At 42.2% G+C, this 20,881-nt stretch overlaps 1 protein-coding gene across 1 annotated transcript in view; it reads left to right on the top strand.

Moving 5' to 3' along the window:
- LOC310788322 (F-BAR and double SH3 domains protein 2-like) overlaps positions 1 to 20,881 on the top strand; it is a 142,894-nt gene that overhangs the window by 40,447 nt on the left and 81,566 nt on the right. The window contains exons 3-4 of the mRNA XM_083649893.1: positions 16,335 to 16,411; positions 18,195 to 18,339. Of these exons, the coding sequence (XP_083506019.1) occupies positions 16,335 to 16,411; positions 18,195 to 18,339 (222 nt within the window). The remainder of the gene's footprint in view (positions 1 to 16,334; positions 16,412 to 18,194; positions 18,340 to 20,881) is intronic.

Genomic DNA, 20,881 nt, shown 5'->3' with positions numbered 1-20,881 from the left:
ACTTAGCTAGTCAGGATGTTCATCTAGGACAGACTGAGCAACACAACACAACACTTAGCTAGTCAGGATGTTCATCTAGGACAGACTGAGCAACACAACACTTAGCTAGTCAGGATGTTCATCTAGGACAGACTGAACAACACAACACAACACTTAGCTAGTCAGGATGTTCATCTAGGACAGACTGAGCAACACAACACTTAGCTAGTCAGGATGTTCATCTAGGACAGACTGAGCAACACAACACAACACTCAGCTAGTCAGGATGTTCATCTAGGACAGACTGAGCAACACAACACAACACTTAGCTAGTCAGGATGTTCATCTAGAAGAGTTGCACCAGGCAGTGGCCAGATGGGTAAAGTGATGAAGCAGCACTTAGCTAGTCAGGATATTCATCTAGGGCAGGCTGAGCAACACAACACAGCGCTGCTCTATCTCAAGTGGTGTTCAAAGTGAGGTCCTGGGACACCTAATGCCACTAGGCTAGTGGTGCTCATGGGTTTTCCAGGGGGTCCCAGAAAAATGAGGAAGCTTAACTCATTCACCGCCAATGACGTCTTTGACGTGTTATCAGAAATAGCCCTCCCCGCCAATGACGTGTTTGACGTGTTTTTGTTTTTATTACTGCAGGGCGTAGTTTAAACACTTCCCCAGCCTGTCACATGGTATCAGGTCCCTATCATCTAAGACAACACGTGAACAAACACATACCGCAGCTGTTGTTTTGAAATTGAGCAGGAGGAAAAGCAGAAAACTGGTAACGCTTCCTTGTGCAGACAGGAGAAACGCCATTGAAACGCGCCTCGGCGCGCTGCACGAGCTGGAGTCGCCTTCCTCTGTGCCAGCTGGGAGAAAGTAATCAAGAGATGTGTTTGATCATCGGAGGAATGAGGAAATGATCGATCAGTTTGCGAGGGCGGTGAGGACGTGTTGAATAGCCGAGGGGAAAACGGGAACGATCAGATAGCAGGGGATATGACAGGGAGACATGGACGAGGAAGGGTGCAAAATAAACACACAACAGCAAGGCACAAGGCAGAAGCGGGAGTCAGAGCAGCCCGCTGTCCTTTCTCAAGAGCTATTCAGTTGGTTCATGTAATCGCTGGGCTGCGTGCCCTCCAGTGTTGCTCCTGGCCAATCCCAGCGCCACAGGGCGTGGTTATTGCTTATCATATGTGGGGTTAGAAATCTAAAAGGGGGATCGTGTGTGTGTGTGTGTGTGTGTGTGTGTGTGTGTGTGTGTGTGTGTGTGTGTGTGTGTGTGTCTGTCTGTCTGTCTGTCTGTCTGTCTGTCTGTCTGTCGGTGTGTCTGTCTGTCTGTCTGTCTGTCTGTCTGTCTGCACACTCACTCACACCGAGTAAACTGTATTGTTGAATGTAAAAAAAAAGCACTTCATGTGTATATATATATATATATATTTTTTTTTTGTCATTTGTGTCCTAACGAATAATATTTACATATCTGATGTCAATACAGTTCAAAATAAAAGAATTGAGAGCGAGTTCTGCATGAGATTGTGTGCATAAATACATAAATGCCATTTTCTGCAATTTCTTTTCTCAGAGAGACATTTTGGGGGAAAACAGGGTGTATATAAATGGCTATAAGTAGAGTACAGAACATGCTAAAAGCTCACTTTTTTTTCCCTGGTGAACCCAGAGACGTACATCTTCATTTTGAGGTATTGCAAATCACTCTGGTGCAAATAGATAATTTACTGTGGGTCTTGAAAGATGACCAACAATTATGAAAATCTTTGGCCTGTGCTAAATATTGGCAGTCCTAAACTGGCGGTGAATGAGTTAATTTCACTATATTTCAACTAGTAATTAACTAATTTATAGAGAATATATAATAACCTTTTTTCATAAGTTTCGCCACTATTATCGCCCCATGTACAGTGTAGATAGGTAAAAAGAAATGCTAAAACAACAACAAAACAAATGATTGCAAATGTGGGAATTGTGGGTACAGATACTTCACTCGATGTACACGTGTGAAATTCTTGAGCTGTGTTGTGTTCGGTTACATATCACTACCGTCATCATCATCAACATCATCATTGCCTCATCATCATCAACATCTAATGTCATCATCAGTAAACGTCAGTCATTCTTGTTATGGGTCTTATTGGTACATCAACATCAGAACATCCTCATCAATATTACAAATCTGTTGTCGTACATAGTATTGGTTTTGCCCATATTATATAGTACCGGTATATTGAATATTGCCCAGGGGGTTGAGTCATTACTGGGTGTCTTTTATTTATTCTTTATGTCTGGTGGCCTGGGGGATGAAACTGTTCCTCAGCCTGCTTGTCCGAGTTTTTATGCCTCCTCCGGCGATAGCCAGGCCGGAGGCATTATGGTTTCGGGTTGTCCGTTCGTCCGTCCGTCCGTCCGATGTTCGTTAACACGATATCTGAGGAACGCCTTGACAGAATTTCATCAAATTGGCCTCAAAGTCCAGTTAGACTCAAGGATGAACTGATTCCATTTTGGTGGTCATAGTTCAAGGTCACTGTGATCTCATGAACGCCATTTCCAAGTTCGTTAACGCGATATCTGAGGAATGCCTTGACCAAATTTCTTCCAATTTGGCTCAAACATCGACTTGGACTCAAGGATGAACTGATTAGATTTTGGTGGTCAAAGGTCAAGGTCACTGTGATCTCACAAACACCATTTTCAAGGTCGTTAACGCGATATCTCGATAACGCCTTGATGTAATTTCTTCGAATTTGCCTCAAACGTCCACTTGGCCTTGAGGATGAACTGATTAGATTTTGGTGGTCAAAGTTCAAGGTCACTGTGACCTCACAAACACCATTTCCAAGCTCCTTAACGCGATATCTCAGGAACGCCTTGAGGTTAAAGGTCAAGGTCACTGTGACCTTAACCCGCCCGTTTCACGCTCGTTAACGCGATATCTCAGGAACGCCTTGAAGGAATTTCTTCGAATTCGAATAGCTTTGTAACAGTCTCACTGTCATTTACTTGACATGGCACAACTTGGCAAGTCTTTCTATTATAGTGATCTCCTTAGGCTACCATATGCTATTTGACATGATAAATGTTTTTAGCAGTAGAACGGCATTTATCTTTTTGCAGCGGTTTTATCGGGTCCATAAAGCCGGGGCTCGGGTCTCTCGCTCCATGCACCGTGTGGGTCTGTAATATCTCAAAGAAGAACACACTGGAGCGATAAAGAAGGCCGGTGGATCCTCACTCGGGATGTACCCTTAAGCCACACCACAAGGTCCATCAAGATCCACAAGGTCGTGTCCATCAAGGTCCACAAGGTCCATCAAGGTCTGAGGTGCAACATCCACAAGGTTCGAGGTGCAACATCCACAAGGTTCGAGGTGCAACATCCACAAGGTTCGAGGCACGACCACAATACACAGTTCAAGAACACTACGTTCTGACAGGCGTACCTGAAACAATGCAAGCTAAACAAACCTCTGAGAGAGACCACGAGCACGCGCTCCAGCAGATCAGAGACCGCGAGCTCCACGAGGAGGCGGGCACCAGTGGACCACCTTTCTATTGAATCTAACAAATGAGGACTTCGGTGGGACCTAGGCATGGGTCGGTGTGAACATTTTAAAACCGGTTCGATATTGCTCTTCACACCGAATCTAACCGTTATACCGAATTTTGCCACTAGGTGTCGCACTTTGAGCAGTGCTTCTCAGTTTAGGCGAAATGACTGTAGTTCGACTCCAGTCCACTTGGTGGTGATAATGCACCTCTAAACTGGTTTGCCAACCACCAATAACTAAAGAAGAAGAAGAAGAACGAGTTGTTTTGTTTATTAAATGACCATCTGTGAGATATAGTGTAATGAATGAATGATCATACTTGACCACATGTCCGTCAGCGCAAAGTTATGGCCCTCTGAGATCAAAATTTGAACCTTTTTTTCTCAGTTTGTTGGATGATGCCAACTTTAGAGAAATACTAAGCAGTACGGCTCTCAGTGACTCCCTTATGAGTCTTCGTTTCATTAGGCTGGCTTGACCGAGCAAGTCTGACTTCACGTTAGTAAACACAACACAGCCGGTGAGTAATAACACGGTACGTTAGCCAGAACCTGTCAGTAACGTTAATACCCACTTCCCGCGCTGGGCCAATGCGAGCGTCGAATTGTGTGTATGTCAGTTTATAAACAAAGTAACTATAACTAATAAACATTAGATGAATCACGTTGTCATGTTGCTCATTACTAATGCAATACAAGTTGGATTTAACGCTGTATCATAGGCTGCTGAGGCTGCCTTTTAATTTGCATTTTAATTGACCAGTTCCTGGCATAATGAAACATCTCGGTTTAGATGGTTGCCAGGAAATCAAACCGGTTTAAGCTCGTACACCGGACCGGACCGGCAAAACCGGAAATCGACCCATGCCTAGTGGAAAACCGGAAATCGACCCATCCCTGGCTGCCTTACAACCAACCCTAATCTAGCAGCTACTTAGCGTTTAGGTAGTTCTTATCACGCTTATGTAGGTTAAATTGCTAAGTTTGTTTTTAATTAGTTATTTGATTATATAAAAGGGGGTGATTGACAGCTGTGTGACACTCACTTGCCGGGTCCATTTGGGTCGTACCCCGCGGCAAACGATACCGGACCCGACCCGGACCCACAGTCATTTCTTTTGAACCCGAATACATCTAATCTAGAGATGTGTCCTATCAACTCCGACTTGCTTATTCATTGAAAGTTGCTCTGGATAAGAGCTTCATCTGCCCAATTCATACGCATCAGTTAATCTCAAGCAGTTAGCAAGGTCAACTAAAACAGTGGGGTTTAAATGTATTTGCTTTTACCTTAATAAGCATGAATCAGTGTTGAATACTTTTGGCAGGTTATTCATATAGTTATGATTGTGGTATCATATCTCCCTCGTTACCGGACAGCTTAAGGCAGTGGTGCCCAATTTGGGGCCCGCGGGCCAAGTTTGGCCCGCGCTCTGTTTGTTTTGGCCCGCCACGGATTTGGGGGAAAAAATGTTTTTTTTTTTTTTTTTTTTTTTGCATGCCAGGCCAGGCCTGAGTGTGAGAGCAATTCAATCAATAGACAACAACATTGGTGTGTTTAAAATTAGATATTCCACTAAATATGGCTAAAACAGATTCAAACATGCAAAAAAGGCAAAAAAAGAAATCGCCGCCGGCCTTAATTAAAAACATTTTTCTTGGGATGGGGCCCCCCCCTAAGAGCTTCGCTCTATATTGAAATGTTATTTTAGATTTAGAATGTTAATTTTCTATAAAAACACAATACATTTTAATGTAATTCCACAACATTTATTTTTGGCCCTCGGCCCTCCACCCAGATTGAGTTTTGGCCCTTCATGGGAAAGAATTTGGGCACCCCTGGCTTAAGACTTTCTGTACTGTAACTGCAACAGCTGCCTTCATCCCATGGCCTCAGTTTGAATGGTGTTCTCTGTGTCTGGGCTGCCTAGCCTGCTAGTTATGTGATCAATTAGACACCCGCTGCCGATTGGCTGAATCAAAGTGGGCCAGACTGGCTCTGAAACACTTCTTCCCCTTTGGTCCCCCCCCTTCCTCCCCCCCCTGTCTGCCTCTTCTTCTCGTCCCTCTCGTCCCTTTTTCTGGGTCTCTTACACCTGCAAGCGGCCATAGCCATTAGCCGATTGATATTCAAATCACAGGGAGTCATCAAATGTCTCCTTCTGTATGGCTCTTCCTCCGTCGTCCTCGCATCCCTCCTCCTCCTCCTCCCCTTCCCTCATTCCCATCGCACCATTCAGGCGTGTCCACTCGGTTCGCTCAGTTGGCCATTCTCTCTCTCGCTGACTCCCACAATGGCCGGGTTTGTGGCGGGTTTGGGAGCTTTGGCACCGAGACCGACGAGTTCAGAGCCGTTGCCTGGCCTGGCTCAAGACTGCATAACGAGGCTTGTCGTCTCAGTGTGGACAGAGGAAAGATACATGGACTCAGTTCCTTGGTGTTCGCTTGTCATGTGCTAAAGGACGAATCGGTTGAGTGAAGAAAAATGAAGGCTAAAAGAATATTAGGATGAAAAGTGGTTTTCCCTCAATATTTTTTTGTTCAACATAAAGCAATATCCTTATACCTAGGGGTAAAAAAAAAATACTTAGCCAAAATTGTAATCCTCTTGCATGTTGTATGTAAAATTATCACGCATGAGCTTGTATATACATAGGGTCTGATTCAGGATCAACTCACTCACAACTAGGGATGTTCATTTTGAAAATTTTCCAAAATCGATAATTGGTGAAATTTAACGATCAATTATCGATTATCGATCATATTAATACTTAGAAAATTTTCAATATTTTCATTTTTTTTTTTTTTTTTTTTTTTTTTTTACAAAATGAATGCCTATGGCAGAAAATACGAAAGACAACGTGTTCTCCTCAATGAACTCTTTATTTCAATGTGTCTCCTCTCCAACACTGCTGTCCCCGGCGCATGCCGGTGTGAATTATCCCATGTTTAAATCAGTTTTGTTGGCACAAAGGCCGTGCCCAGCCAGAAAACTAGAGACTATATGAAGCTCCACCTCACGTTAGTCGGCTGTGCAATGGAGTGGGGCGAGGAGGAACGAATTCCACCCAAACCTAGTCCATTTTTTTTTTTTTAATAATTAAAAAATCGATCCAAATGCCACAGGATCGATTCCAATCCTTAACGATCAATTATCGATTTTCGATAATTGATGAACATCCCTACTCACAACCTAACTTAATCAACCAGGAGCTAGACAACTTACCCCTTTATTCGATCAGATTATTCTAACTAACACCATCAAATACAGTATGTCCACCAGCTGTGGTATGGCTCCATGCAGCTACCCATGCAATCTTGTGGGACGCATACGGGATCCGACAAAAATAGAACAGGTGCGTATTTTTGCTGTACCGCATACGTTGCCCATCTATTACATGAGCAGGGGGGGGAGGGAATCCGACTAACGTTGCTTATTCCTTCTCAAACTACTTTCTACAAATGCTATATTTCTTTAAAAAGAGTCTTAACTGTCATAGACTGTGCTGCACAGTTGTTTTCGCTACTGTCGACAAAATGTGATATTGTAAGTGGCTTTTGATAAAAGCATCTGCTAAATGACTGTAATGTAATGTGGTACCGGAGCCACACAGAGCCGTACTGCAGCTGGTGGACATTGGGCTTAAATGTAAACACATACCGGTGCAATCACATTTCATAATTACTGCTTAAAGAGCATGGTGCAGGTTGGAGACCACATTGCATTAATATGTGGAAGGGGTATATAGCAATGGGATTTGGGGGGAAAAACTTTTTTTCAATCACACATAGCTGCGTTTAGACTAGTTTTTGTAACCAGCAGGGGGCACTGGTCCATTTCATGGAACTACCACTTGTGATGTCACAGGGATGCAAACTAGTCACCTTTAGGTGACAGTCACATTTTTCAGCCCAAAATATGAGGATTTCTGAGTGGTGTTATGTCTGCCCTGGCATCTGTCACCTTTTTCACTCTCCATGACTTTGCATCCCTGTGTCAGCCCCAGCAGAACATTCTCCTCTTGTGATGTCACTCCTGTTGTTATGTCACACGCCCATTTATAAAATGCCACCTTTTCCTCCATATATAATATATAATCATGAGCCCAAAATGTAAATTCAGATTTCGTTTTAACCTGCACCATGCTCTTTAATGCTGTTGGGATGGCATGGCACTAGAAATCCCACTGCTGCTGTGCTGCTGACAGTATATAGTGGGAACACTGCGAAGACTCAAAGAAAGGAGTGAAGTAGCTCAATTCTATGGTTAAGGCAGCAGTTTGGCTGATGGCACACAGGATGAATCTTTACTTTTTCATGTAAACAATGTGGATTTGTTTACATTCATAATTTCACTCGTTTGACACCACTGACTATATTGAATCAATTTATTAGCTTCAAATATGTTTAGAAAGTTTTAATTTTTAATAAAGCTACAATGTTTACATCTGGATCTCAGGGCAACAACGGCTTTGACCGGAAGCTCTTGCCCCTCCATTTGATTGATGACTTAAGTTGAAGGCATTACGTAATCACCTCCTAGGGTGTATGGGAAACGTAGTTAACCAATCTACTAACAGTAGCATAAATTAAACACACATGAACATTGGCGAGGTCGCTGTGAGGTGAATAATCTGTAGTGTTGAGAAATAAATGAATGTGTAATAATCGTGAAGCCGTGATTTTTTTTTCTAGGCTATAATCCAGTGGTTCCCAACCTTAGGGTCGCGACCCTAAGTGGGGTCGCCTGGAATTCAAATAGGGTCGCCTGAAGAAAAAAAAAATACACCAGACCCAATTTAATACTACCGAAGATTATTATGGTCACTTGCGATTTTATTTTTTATTTTTTTAGTTCAGATTTCAGCTTTGTTCTCTTGGGTGACACCTATGGCGATGAGTGGTAATTCCAGGTGACATCCAAACAGTGTTGCATTATGTGACATTACTAATGTCACTATGTAGTCCAAAGGCTTCCATCAATGGACCATAGCCTCAATCAACATTGTGAGTGACTCTTAATTATATATTTTTATTTAGATGAAAATCTTTGGGTTTATAACTTTAAAGGTCCTATCTGTAAGTTCTAACTATTACTGACACCGGTGGCCGTTAGAGTAACTGCAGGCAGCGTGTGAACGAGCTGACGTGCGGGCACCATCAGAATCAGAATCAGAATCAGAAAGACTTTAATGATCCCCGGGGGGAAATTGGGACAAGTTACAGCTGCTCGTACTCAGAACACACATAGCATATCACAGTATCACACAGTATCTCCCTAAACGTAAACAGTCAATACAATAAGTAAAATGCAGTAAAATGCAATAGAGTAAACTAAAATAAAGTAGAGTAAGTAGAGTAAAGTATAATACTCGCACGCGCACAAGCAGCTGCCTGGCAACAGCAGAGGTGTTGGTTGCTTTGTAACGTTAACTCATAAAAGTCACTTGAAAACGGCAACCTGGACAATTTATCGGTCAGATCAGCCTCGAGATGCCCAGGAAGGATTCTGGATGAATTATCAGACGTTATTGTGGCATGTTTGGCCATGTTTTGGCTTACATTGGCTGCGGGGAAATGGATAGGATATTCACGTTACCGTGAGCCAGGAACTACCCTGCTTCCCCTGTATTGTACAGTACCGTGTAATGCCTGGAGTTGACCATAAGTTTCATAAGCATAACAGTAACGTTAGGCATATTTACGACTGTATTCATTATCCACACAAGACCTAACGTTATTAGTGGAGCTCGGTGGTCATTTCTATAAATGTAAATCAATATTAGTTTAGCATCAAGCTAACGTTATACTAATGTGCAGTCAGAGCCTTCTTCCCCGGTACCGTCTAATAGTTGACCAAACTGAACAGTCAAACAATGCATAACAGACAGTAACCTTAGGCATATTTACGACTGTTACATTCATTATCAACACAAGACGGTAACGTTATTAGTGGGGCTGGTGGTTTTCTATAAATATAGCTAAATCTATTAGTTAGCCGTGTATAGCATCAAGCTAACGTTATAATAGGCAGACTCACCACCGCCGCTAACTGCAGTCAAACAATAATGTTCCATGACCATAAGCATAACGGTAGTAACGTTATGGTTGCATTACTTCACAAAAGACGGTAATGTTAGCGGAGTTTCTGACCAGGTGGTAAATCCATTAGCAAGCAGCTAACGTTATCTGGTCAAAACCACATTACAGTAGCTACAAGTAGCAAGGTCCCTCCATGAACCTAAAACACAGCCCCGACTCTAGTTTCCCCCCGATATCGGTCACATTGCTGCTGTCTGGCCAGACGGGCTTCACTAGATAAATAATTATTTATTTATTTTGTGTGGACTTTTTTCTGGAGTCTGTGTTGTTGTTGTTTGCTTTTGCTAGCAGCTAGCGACGAACGTAATGTTAGCCACTTCCTGTTAGCCGTCTTCTTCGTAGGGCTGGGCGATATGGCCTCTAGAGAATATCGCAATGTTTTTCGGCTATATCGCGATACACGATATATATCGCGATATTTTGAAATCTCACATAAATGCTCGATTTAACCCTTTGATGCATACAATTACAACATTACGATGATTCTAGTCGTCCCTGCAACATAAGTCTGCATCAAAACATTCTTGTTTATACTGTATTCATTAGTGGTTTCTATTGGAACACTTTCAAACTTGCATGCAAAAAGGGGGAAACCACAACCAAGTTAAATTGTAGAAAACTGTATTTATTTACTCAAGGTAACTGCACATATTTACTGCTTTAGTTTTAACATGAACCCAACCAGTGCTTTTTTTTCTTTTTTCTGTCATTATTGACATCAGTGTGGTACATCTCTTTTTTCTTTGTCCCCTCTTCTTCTACTGTATTCAGTGGTAAAGTTTATAGACGGTTTTCACCATAGATATATATAAAGGCTAGATAGCTTACCCGCGCTGCCGGCCAATGGAGAGCGACATCGTCGCATGGCGGCCATCTTGCTACAGGGAGCTACTAGGAGTTATGAGCATCTGTTGTTGGGTTAGTATGGCAACATCATATGATCATAACTCCTAGGGAAATGGATGAAACTGCATGAAACTTTGTGCCTGAATCCCTCTCATGGCATAGATGCTTCGGTTTAATTTTGGTGTAATTTGGAGCTCATCAAAAAAATAATGTTTTTAGTGTTTTTTTTTTTTTTTTGGTCTATCTCGGGAACGGAATATGCTTGTAATAAACCAAACCGTTTGTAAATCCGTCAAGATTTCAGCGAGTTATGAGTATTTTTGTCTGTGCAGGTCACCAGCTACCATAGAACGTACCAGAAAGGCACTGTAGCAAGATGACGGCCGTTCAACGACGCTGCTGACTCCGCCTTAAGCCATCTAGCCTTTATATATATCTATGGTTTTCACCAGCTGCAACCCCACAGCACTTCCTTTTTCTCAGCTTCTTCTTTGGTGTTTTATGGCGGTTGTTATCCTTAAATGTTGCATTACCATTCTATCATCTTCACAGTGCTATTTACAGTGTCCACTTTCTCAGCTGTTCAGGGGGAAACACTGACATACTTCTATTTAAAAAAATAACGTACTGCAGTACGCAATAACGTACTGATAGTCAGCTTACTCTGTAACCTGTAGCTTTTATTAGCCTCTCAGGCTAGCTCTGGACCAGACAACAACGGTTCCTATTACCCAGCGTGTGCACGTTTTTCCGACAGGGGTGGTTGTTATGGCAACGATCAACAACAACAACTACTACAAGACATAAAGACCGAAATAGGCTACGTTGTTAGTACTGTGTCGGAGACACGGTGTCACGTTAACATTTAATATGAGCCGAATATCAACCTGCGCACAGCTATGTATACAGGAAGTAAACCGGATATTCAGGTGGGTTGTGACCGTTTGTTAAGTTAAAACCGTCTCCCAAACCACTGCCAGATGATGGATCCTGTGCTGTTTCTTTTTGCAACTAATTCGTCCGCCTCCGGCTCCATTTTCCATTCCCTTTCTCTACACTGCTAGCGTTAGCTCTCAGGTTCTTGTGCTTGCACTCATGCTTAGGGATGGGTATCGTTAAGGAATTAACGATACTAGTACTCTTATCGATACTGCTTATCGATCCGGTACTTTAACGGTACTCTTATCGGTACTTTTTGTTATTTTTACGAGAAAAAAATCCCGAAACAAATGGGACTGGTTGTTGTCGGTTCTTTTTGTTATTTTTAAGAGGAGAAAGGGGGGAAAAAAGAGACAAATTAACCTGGTCACAGTTAGGTGGCACTCATTTATCCTTTCCTCATTCATTCTCCCACTAGCACTAGCTTTAACAAAAAAACTAGCAAAATCTTAATGGGTGCGTTTTTATTATTAATTTAAATATCCTAAAATATCCTTCTACCACACTGTGCCAATAGCAACATTCAGCTAGGGAAACTGAAAGCATAATAAAAAATAAAGCAAGACAGTATCTGTCTGCTGTACTTCCCCCCAAATCACTAAATAAAAATCCCCCCTGCTCTGAAAGTAACATTTCTGAACGACAACTGAGATGATGACCGTCACCTGACGATTTATATCAGACTGTATTTATGATGATGAACACACCCAAACAGCGGAGAAATATTTACTACTCTTGTCTTAACACTCGGTTAAGTTTAGGACTGCCAATATTTAGCACAGGCCAAAGATTTTCATAATTGTTGGTCATCTTTCAAGATCCACAGTAAATTATCTATTAGCACCAAAGTGATTTGCAATACCTCAAAATGAAGATGTACGTCTCTGGGTTCACCAGGAAAAAAAAGTGAGCTTTTAGCATGTTCTGTACTCTACTTATAGCCATTTATATACACCCTGCTTTCACCAAAAAGGTCTCTCTTGAGAAGACAAATAGGAGAAAAGTCCATTTGTGTAAAATACACATTCTCAGGCAGAACTCGCTCTCAATTCTTTTATTTTGAACTGTATTGACATCAGACATGTAAATATTATTCGTTATGACACAAATGACAAAAAATAAATAAATATATATATATATATATACACATGAAGTGCTTTTTTTTTACATTCAACAATACAGTTTACTCGGTGTGAGTGTGCAGACAGACAGACAGACAGACACACCGACAGACAGACAGACAGACAGACAGACAGACAGACACACACACACACACACACACACACACACACACACACGATCCATCTTTTATCTTCGTTGCGTGATTTCTAACCCCACATAGGATAAGCAATAACCACGCCCTGTGGCGCCGGGATTGGCCAGGAGCAACACTGGAGGGCACGCAGCCCAGCGATTTCATGAACCAACTGATAGCTCTTGAGAACGGACAGCGGGCTGCTGTGACTGCCGCTTCTGCCTTGTCTTCTTGCCTCCCTGTCCTATACTCCCTGCTGTTTGATCGTTCCCGTTTTCCCCTCGGCTATTCAACACTTCCTCACCGCCCTCTGGATTACCCGTCAAACTGATCGATCATTTCCTCATTCCTCCGATGATCAAACACATCTCTCTGGATTACTTTCTCCCGTTTTCTCCCGGCTGGCACAGAGGAAGGCGACCAGCTCGTGCAGCGCGCCGAGGGTGTTTCAATGGCGTTTCTCCTGTCTGCACAAGGAGGAAGCGTTTATCCGTTTTCTGCGTTTCCCCCTGCTCAATTTCAAAACAACAGCTGCGGTATGTGTTTGTTCACGTGTTGTCTTAGATGCTAGGGACCTGATACTATGTCACAGGCTGGGAAAGTGTTTGAAATACGCCCTGTACTAATAAAAACAAAAACACGTCAAACACGTCTTTGGCGTGGATGGCTATTTCTGATAACACGTCAAAGACGTCTTTGGCGGTGAATGAGTTAATCATGACCACGTTCACATAGTTACCTGATGAGGTAGACTGGGTAACGCAACTGTGGCATCATTGACAGGAGATGATGACTGTTTGACTGTGATGCACTTTGGTAAGTGTTTAGACAAATTGCTTGTGTTTCCACCTTTTACTAGCGAAGGTTTTATTGCACTTGTGACAACGTGAATTGTCACCATCGACTCGAGTGAAGTACAACCACACTTTAGACCGCTTCGCTCTTTCAGCCATTCTTTAACGTGTGCTGTGCTGCTCAGTTGCGTGTCCATCTGCCTGCCTGCCCCCTGTTCCCTGCATGTGTGGTGTGTGCTGTAAGGCACGCCCAGCAGCCCCTCCCCTCTCTGTCCTCGCTCCACTCCTCTCATCTCGGCTGCACTCACTGGCAGCAGCAGCTGTGTGTCTCTCTCGTCTGAAGGAGAGCAACGCGGAAAAGATTATCCCTTTTCTCGTTCGGAAATCGCAAAAAACACATCATAAGCCTGTCTTACGGAGTTGGTGAGATAAAATGTGCAAGATAACGTAACGTTTATTTAGCAATTATATAGCCTATAGAGGAAATCTATTTTCTTAATTTCTCCACTCCAGACAGTACCGATAAGAGAACCGTTAACGTGAAAGCTTATTGATCCTCCGGTATCCCGAAATCCGGCCCCGGGGCCAGTTTGGTACCGGGTCTCGGTACCCATCCCTACTCATGCTCCACGCTGCCTTCTTCTGGTCGAGTGTCTGTGACATTGCGTAGTGCGGGCGAGTGTGTCTGACACAGTTTGACGCGTTTGACGTATGCATGTGATTCCCCCTCCCTTCCTGTTTGTCTGAGAGCGAGGGAGAGCTGACAAGAGGAAACGTGAAGCGAGTCATGCCGGCGGCTCAAGTTATAAACAATGCGTGACAATTATACTCGAATGTTCGCGATATAGTCATTTACACATCGCACGTGGCACAAGCCGCGATACATCGAGTATATTCGATATATCGCCCAGACCTACTTCTTCGTTGGTATTTCCGCCGGAGCCATGAGGACAAGGCAGGCTCGTGAACGCGCAGAACGTCACATCCGCCCAATTTGCCGGGAAAGTATAACCCGTGAGAAGCATGAAAATCCCAATATCTTTGCAATGGGTGAACGCAGAGAGACGCGGCTGGGCTCGTTTTTTAAGTTAAGGAACGGCGCATTCACTCATTGGTAATAGAAAACACTTTGTGAACGTTTATTTTCCGGCCAAACTTACAGATAGTACCTTTAAATCAGGATCCTGAGAATAAAGTCAGAGTTTTGAGATTAAAGTCAGAATTCTCAGACTAAAGTCAGAATTCTGCAGGGGAAAAGAAGCATACTATGTGACATCACTGACATGTCACTGATGACATTATCGATGGTGTACTGGAATTTGAATGTCGCCGGTCCCTAGATTTTTGCGACGTCAAAATAGGGTCACGAGCCAAAAAAGGTTGGGAACCCCAGTTATAATCGTACCATCAAAATCTATAATTGTTGCATCCCTAACCTGGACCCACTTTGTGCACTAGCCCTACTAGTGGCTAAAAACAAATAATTATTCGCTTTTTGGATGAATGCAGAACATTATGAACTGCTTTTCATTCGTCACTAATCAATTTGGAACGTGGAATGATGAAAAAGAATCCTTCATCTAAGCCAGTGATCCTCACTATTTCTTCAATGAGAGCCGCACTGGCAGGACAAAGTCAATAGGAGAGCCACTTTTACCGCAAAACACCAAAAGCCACCCCAACCACATCTGCCTACCATTTTTTTGTTTTATTGTTTTCCACACACACACACACACACACACACACACACACACATACGTATATACCAGTTTCCCCATGAAAATCTTTCAGGCCTGGAGGGATTTCGAAACGTACCCCGACCGCAACGGTGGGGGCCGTCGCTGGCGACGCTGAAGTTTTAGCTAACCTGTTCAGATCTATATTCGCAATGGCATCCCAAGTATCATCATACTATTATGGGATGCGATGCGAACAGTTGTATTATGGGATGTGCATTTCCCAGGCAACGACAACGCACAATACTCCTAAAAGCAAAACGCTTATTGTTTTGAATGATTTGGCACCTTCTATTACTGTCAACACAGTATTGTTGTATTGTAATAATATGCCATAAACGTTTATTGAAATTTTGGGGAGAGCAGGATTTTTTTTTTTTTTTTTTGCAATTTCTTAGAGCCGCCAACTAAAGCTTCGAGAGCCGCCAGCGTCTCGCGAGCCGCGCAATGAGGAACTAGGATCTAAGCTAAGGAGCTGCCTATTCTGGCTTTCGTCGGCCTCGCTAGCTACCCTCTGCCCTGTATTTATCTCACAGTTTTCACTCAACCCTTATTAGAAGCTATATCATTTGCACAGTGCTCAGAACGTTCTTCATGTAACAGCAGCAGCTCATCTCCGTGTACGGGACATACCAAAGCAACACTCGGCAACACCAGAAATATCCCCCTCGCTCCTTTTTCTTCTCGCCTGCTGTTTACTCTGAGTCTGTCTGCTATTTTGATTCTTCAAAGGTTAATTACATTTCCCCCCCCCCTTCAAAAATGAGCCTACTTCAGCATAAAATCCCAGCAAGTGAGCCAACTTCCAATAACAGGTGAATGAGTCCATGGAGTGTTGAATCATGTCTTAAGTATTTTTGAAACACTGTCAGGCAAAGTGCGTGGTGTTTTTTTGAGATTCAGGATGTTACAATACTCTCTTCTCATTGTTTTCACTTTGGAGCGTCTCTTCATGCCTCTCTCCATGTGTTCTGGGTTGTCCCGTGGTTTATAGGCCACGGTCACAGGGGTCACAATATTCCCAGCAGGTTTTATCTGAAGATGAGACACAGGAAATGTGTCGTGGCCTCAGTCAGAGGTGAAAGTTCATCCCCGTCTTTCTCCCCATCCAGGCCCTCCAGAAGTTGGCAAATCAGTATCTAAAGAGGGAATGGCCAGATATCCTATCAGAGGAGCAAGCAGACCACAGGTAAGGCCTTGTTTTCTTTTGTTTTCTTTTCCCTAGAGGGAGGGTTGGTGAACTATTTTAAGTGTTTTCTTTTCAATGTGGGTACATGATGTTGATCAGGTGTGTTCTTTGGCTGCACCTTACCTTCCATTATTAGTGTGAAATTGTCTCTGTGTTAAAACATTAGTGAGGAGCCTGTCAATTAGAGCTGCAACCATTAGTCGATTAATTGATTAATCAATTAGGCGATCGACAGAAAATGTATCGCCAACAATCTTTACTAGAAACAGCGTGCACGTTCATTTCATCCTTGTCCTCCTTCCCCTTCTCCTCATTGCTCATTTCTACTGTACCTCGTTGGTTTGCCCTCGAGGTCTCACCCACTTTGTGGGCTCGCAGAAGCAGCTTGGCTGCTTGCGCAGTTGAGCAATTGTGCGCCGCCCACTCTCCAATTATAGTGTGGTGAGTTAATCAATTAATCGTTTAGACAAATTTTTTAAATTAAAATTAAATTATATTGTTCAATCTTCTTCAATGTGAATATTGACTATTTCTTTAGTCTTCTATGACAGTAAACTGATTATCTTTGGGTTGTGGTCTGTTGGTCTGGAGCAGCGGTATGTAACCTTGGCCTGCTCAGGAGCACATTGTGGGGGAGGGGGGATCTTTGCAAGAGCCACCATCTAAAAAAAGGTCCCTTTCCTCCCTTTATTTATTTAGATTTTTTTTTATGTATTTTAAGTAGGACTTAAAGTACATTGAGTAAGTAGGAGAGAGCCACAACTACCCATAAAGGAGCCACATGTGGCTCTGGGAGCCTCAGGTTGAGTATCACTCACTGGTAGGGGTGGGAATCACCAGATGCCCATGATACGATACTGAAACGATACTTGAGTCACGATACGATAGTATTGCGATACTGCGATATTTTCGATATTGCGATATATCGATATTGCGATATATTGAATATTGCGATATTTCGATATATTGCGATTTCTTACATTTTCAACTGCAAATGATGTCCCCAAAGGAAAACTTTGTCATCATCTGATTTATATAAGAACAATTTTTCAGTCTGTACATCTGACTTCAACCATTTTATTGCAGCAACATTGTCAAGTAGACATACCAACAACTTTCATAAAGTCATGTCATAGTTGCATGCACCTGACAAACTGAACTGTTTGTTACAGTCTACTTACAGTCCACCTTAACTGGATGTGTGTGTGGACTACTGTACTTATGTAGTTTTTGCAACTTCACTTCACTTACACAAAACATCTTGTGCAGCCCATTCAGTAACTGGGGAATTTGTAAATTACTGTTATGACAAAACTGTTACTGTTAAAACAAAATGAAAATATGCTACCGTTTGTTTACTGCTGGCCTTGGAACTAAAGTTTATAGTAGCCCGGTGGCCTGGCATGGCCTGCAAAAAAAAAAAAAAAAAAAAAAAAATGTTTTTTTTTTTTTTTTTTTGCAATATCGATACTTGGCGTCCAAATATCGATACAATATCGTCAGGCAAAATATCGCGATACTGTGGTGTATCGATTTTTTCCCCCACCCCTACTCACTGGTCTGGAGTGTTGGTCAGCCCAAGATGACATTAATTAAGGATGTCATTTTGGGCAAAAGTGATCGACATTGTTCACCATTGTTCAACATTTTATAGATCCAACGACTAATCGATTAGTCGAGAAAATAATCAACAGATTAATCAATAATGAAAATAATCGTTGCAGCCCTACCTACTGTCATTGCATTTCAGTGGGTAAGTCAATCTGTGTGTATGTCGCTTCAGGAACATGTATTGTGTATGGAAGTCCTATTTGGAGGGCACGGTCCAGGTCACCCAGTCCAGGATCAGCGCCTGCGACAACTACAAAGTCCAGGTTGCCGATCCAGTCAAGATGGCCCGGCTGCAGAAGGAGCAGCAGCTGAGGAAGGTAACAGAGGTCAACCCCAACGCCATGCTCAGATTTCACTCACTTCTTCCCCCTCATTCACATAGCTGCCATTTTACACATTTGTGCAGCTGCACTGAAACAATTCAGAATGCAAGCCTCCTTCCCCAAAGGGCAACAGGGCAACATGTTTTGAATCTGAAGCAGGGTTTTTGAAGCATGATACATGCTATGATTATAATGTTTTTGTTTTTTCAGACTAAAGCTGCAGTCATGTTGTGGTGATAATAGCTTTAATTGGACCATTTTCATGCTAAAACAATATATGAAAAATTCCTGTGAATTTTATTCTTCGGAGTGGAAATGGTTCCAGGGTGATAATAAGTAGGGATGCCTGTCGATAGGGCTGTGCCGATTCACTTATCTCCCGATTCGATACTATCACGATACTTTGGTGCCGATTCGATATATATTGCGATTCACGATTATTGCGATTCTACGATTATTGCGATTCGATATTACGATTTATTGCGATTTTTGTTTATTTTTTTCTTTTATTTTTTCAGTTTGTTTGCTTTTTTACACTAGATTAGAACATGGGAAAAGTTGAATCATACACTAGAGACTGTATATTATATATCATGAGTAGGGCTGGGCGATATAGTTAAAAACAGGGGCGGACTGGGATCATAATTCAGGCCGGGCATTAGATACCAAGCAGGCCAGGCCGATATGGGCCAACGCGCGTGAAATTTGGGCCGTTTGAAGCCAGATTTGGGTCCAATTTTACAATGAGATGCACCCACTTTAACCCTGAAGTGTAATTATTACTTCAGACTAACTAATAAAGTAATAAAACCACTAGTAAACCAGTAGGCGGCGCCTGGCCTGCTGTTCAGTGAGTGGCCTGACTGCAAGCACCCAAAAAAAAAAAAAAAAAAAAAAAAAAAAATTTTTTTTTTTTTTTTTTTTTTTTTAAATTTGCGATTATCGATTCTGGAATAAAAGATCGATCCAAAAAATCGTGACATTAAAAATCGCGATACTTAGGTGAATCGATTTTTTCCCCCACCCCTACCTGTCGATATTTTGTGTCATGCATTTCTGTTGTTGCTCCATTCTTACCAGGTAGGCTATATATGTAGTAACTGTTTTATAAAAGCAATAAGCCCCATGAGGCCGTCAACCATGGCCTCTTGGGTCTTATTGCTTAATTGAATTAAAATAAACATTAGCTGTGTTTACATGTTTTGCACCCCCGCCCCAAACGCATCCCCATCTCACGGGAGCATATTGTAATGATTTATAGAGAAACTTAACTCTTTAAAAATCATATAATTGTCTGGGTAGATGTGACCTCCCTGTTTTTAAGTTAAAACAGCCCCAAAATATGATGGGGATGCAATGCTCGGCGGGGGTGCGTAACTCGGCACAACAATGGGTGCAGGTGCAAATTGGAGACGTGCCAAGTCATTTGTGCACAGCACAAACAGGGATTTGGGCAGTGTTAACCACCAGAATTATTCACAGGTGTTCCCTGGCAATGCCTGGGCATTATATCAATCAAACCCAATCAAATCCCCGTCTCGCAGTAATACCGTTTGCGTGAGGCATATATGCTGTAATTCTCCCGATGGGTAATTTGGATAGGCCTATCTCCATTGACTGTATATATTATCCCTATCTCACAACAACACCATCACATCATTTACCTCTTAAAAACATCTGTGATTTGATGCAACTCGCGTTCTTTTGTTGACTTGACAGTAAGTAGTAGTAAGTAAGTAATCTTTATTTGTATAGCGCTTTTTAAAACAAAGTTACAAAGTGCTTCACAAAACATGGTACAAGATAATACATACTCACAGGTAAAAAATAATGTATAAAATAGTATAAAACACCAAAATAAAACACAGTATAAAATAGGATCATTAAAATAATACAAATCAAATAAATAAAAACAACGACAAATGCTGTAAATGTTTAAGAGAAGGCGTTCCTGTAAAAGTGAGTTTTAAGAAGTGATTTAAAAGAATTTACTGAATTTGCTAGCCTAACGTCCTCAGGAAGGGAGTTCCATAGCCGCGGGGCTCGAACAGCAAATGCCCGGTCTCCTTTGGTAGCGAGGCGGGTTTTCGGAACATTTAAAAGAGTCAGACTAGAGGAACGCAGGCAGCGGCTAGGCTCATAAGGTGATAATAAATTTAAAATGTAAGTAGGAGCAAGGCCATGTAGTGCTTTAAAAGTAACCAGTAAAATCTTAAAATAACATCTATACTTAACAGGAAGCCAGTGAAGGGAGGCGAGGATGGGTGTAATATGATCTTGTCTCTTGGCGTTTGTTAAAAGTCTGGCTGCTGCATTTTGTATCAGCTGGAGACGGGAAATTGATTTTTGGCTGAGTCCAGAATATAGAGAATTGCAGTAGTCTAGTCGTGAGGAGATGAATGCATGGATGACTTTTTCAAGGTCCGTTTTTGACAGGAAGGCTCTGATTTTGGCTATGTTTCTAAGCTGTAGAAAACAGGATTGGACTACCTTTGTGATTTGTTTGTCAAAACCTAACTCGGAGTCAAAAATCACT

This window comes from Poromitra crassiceps (assembly GCF_964638095.1).
Source record: "Poromitra crassiceps genome assembly, chromosome: 1".
Classification (NCBI taxonomy): Eukaryota; Metazoa; Chordata; class Actinopteri; order Beryciformes; family Melamphaidae; genus Poromitra; species Poromitra crassiceps.
The sequence above is the reverse complement of the archived record's forward strand: the minus strand, read 5'-3'. Positions and strand labels throughout refer to the sequence as shown.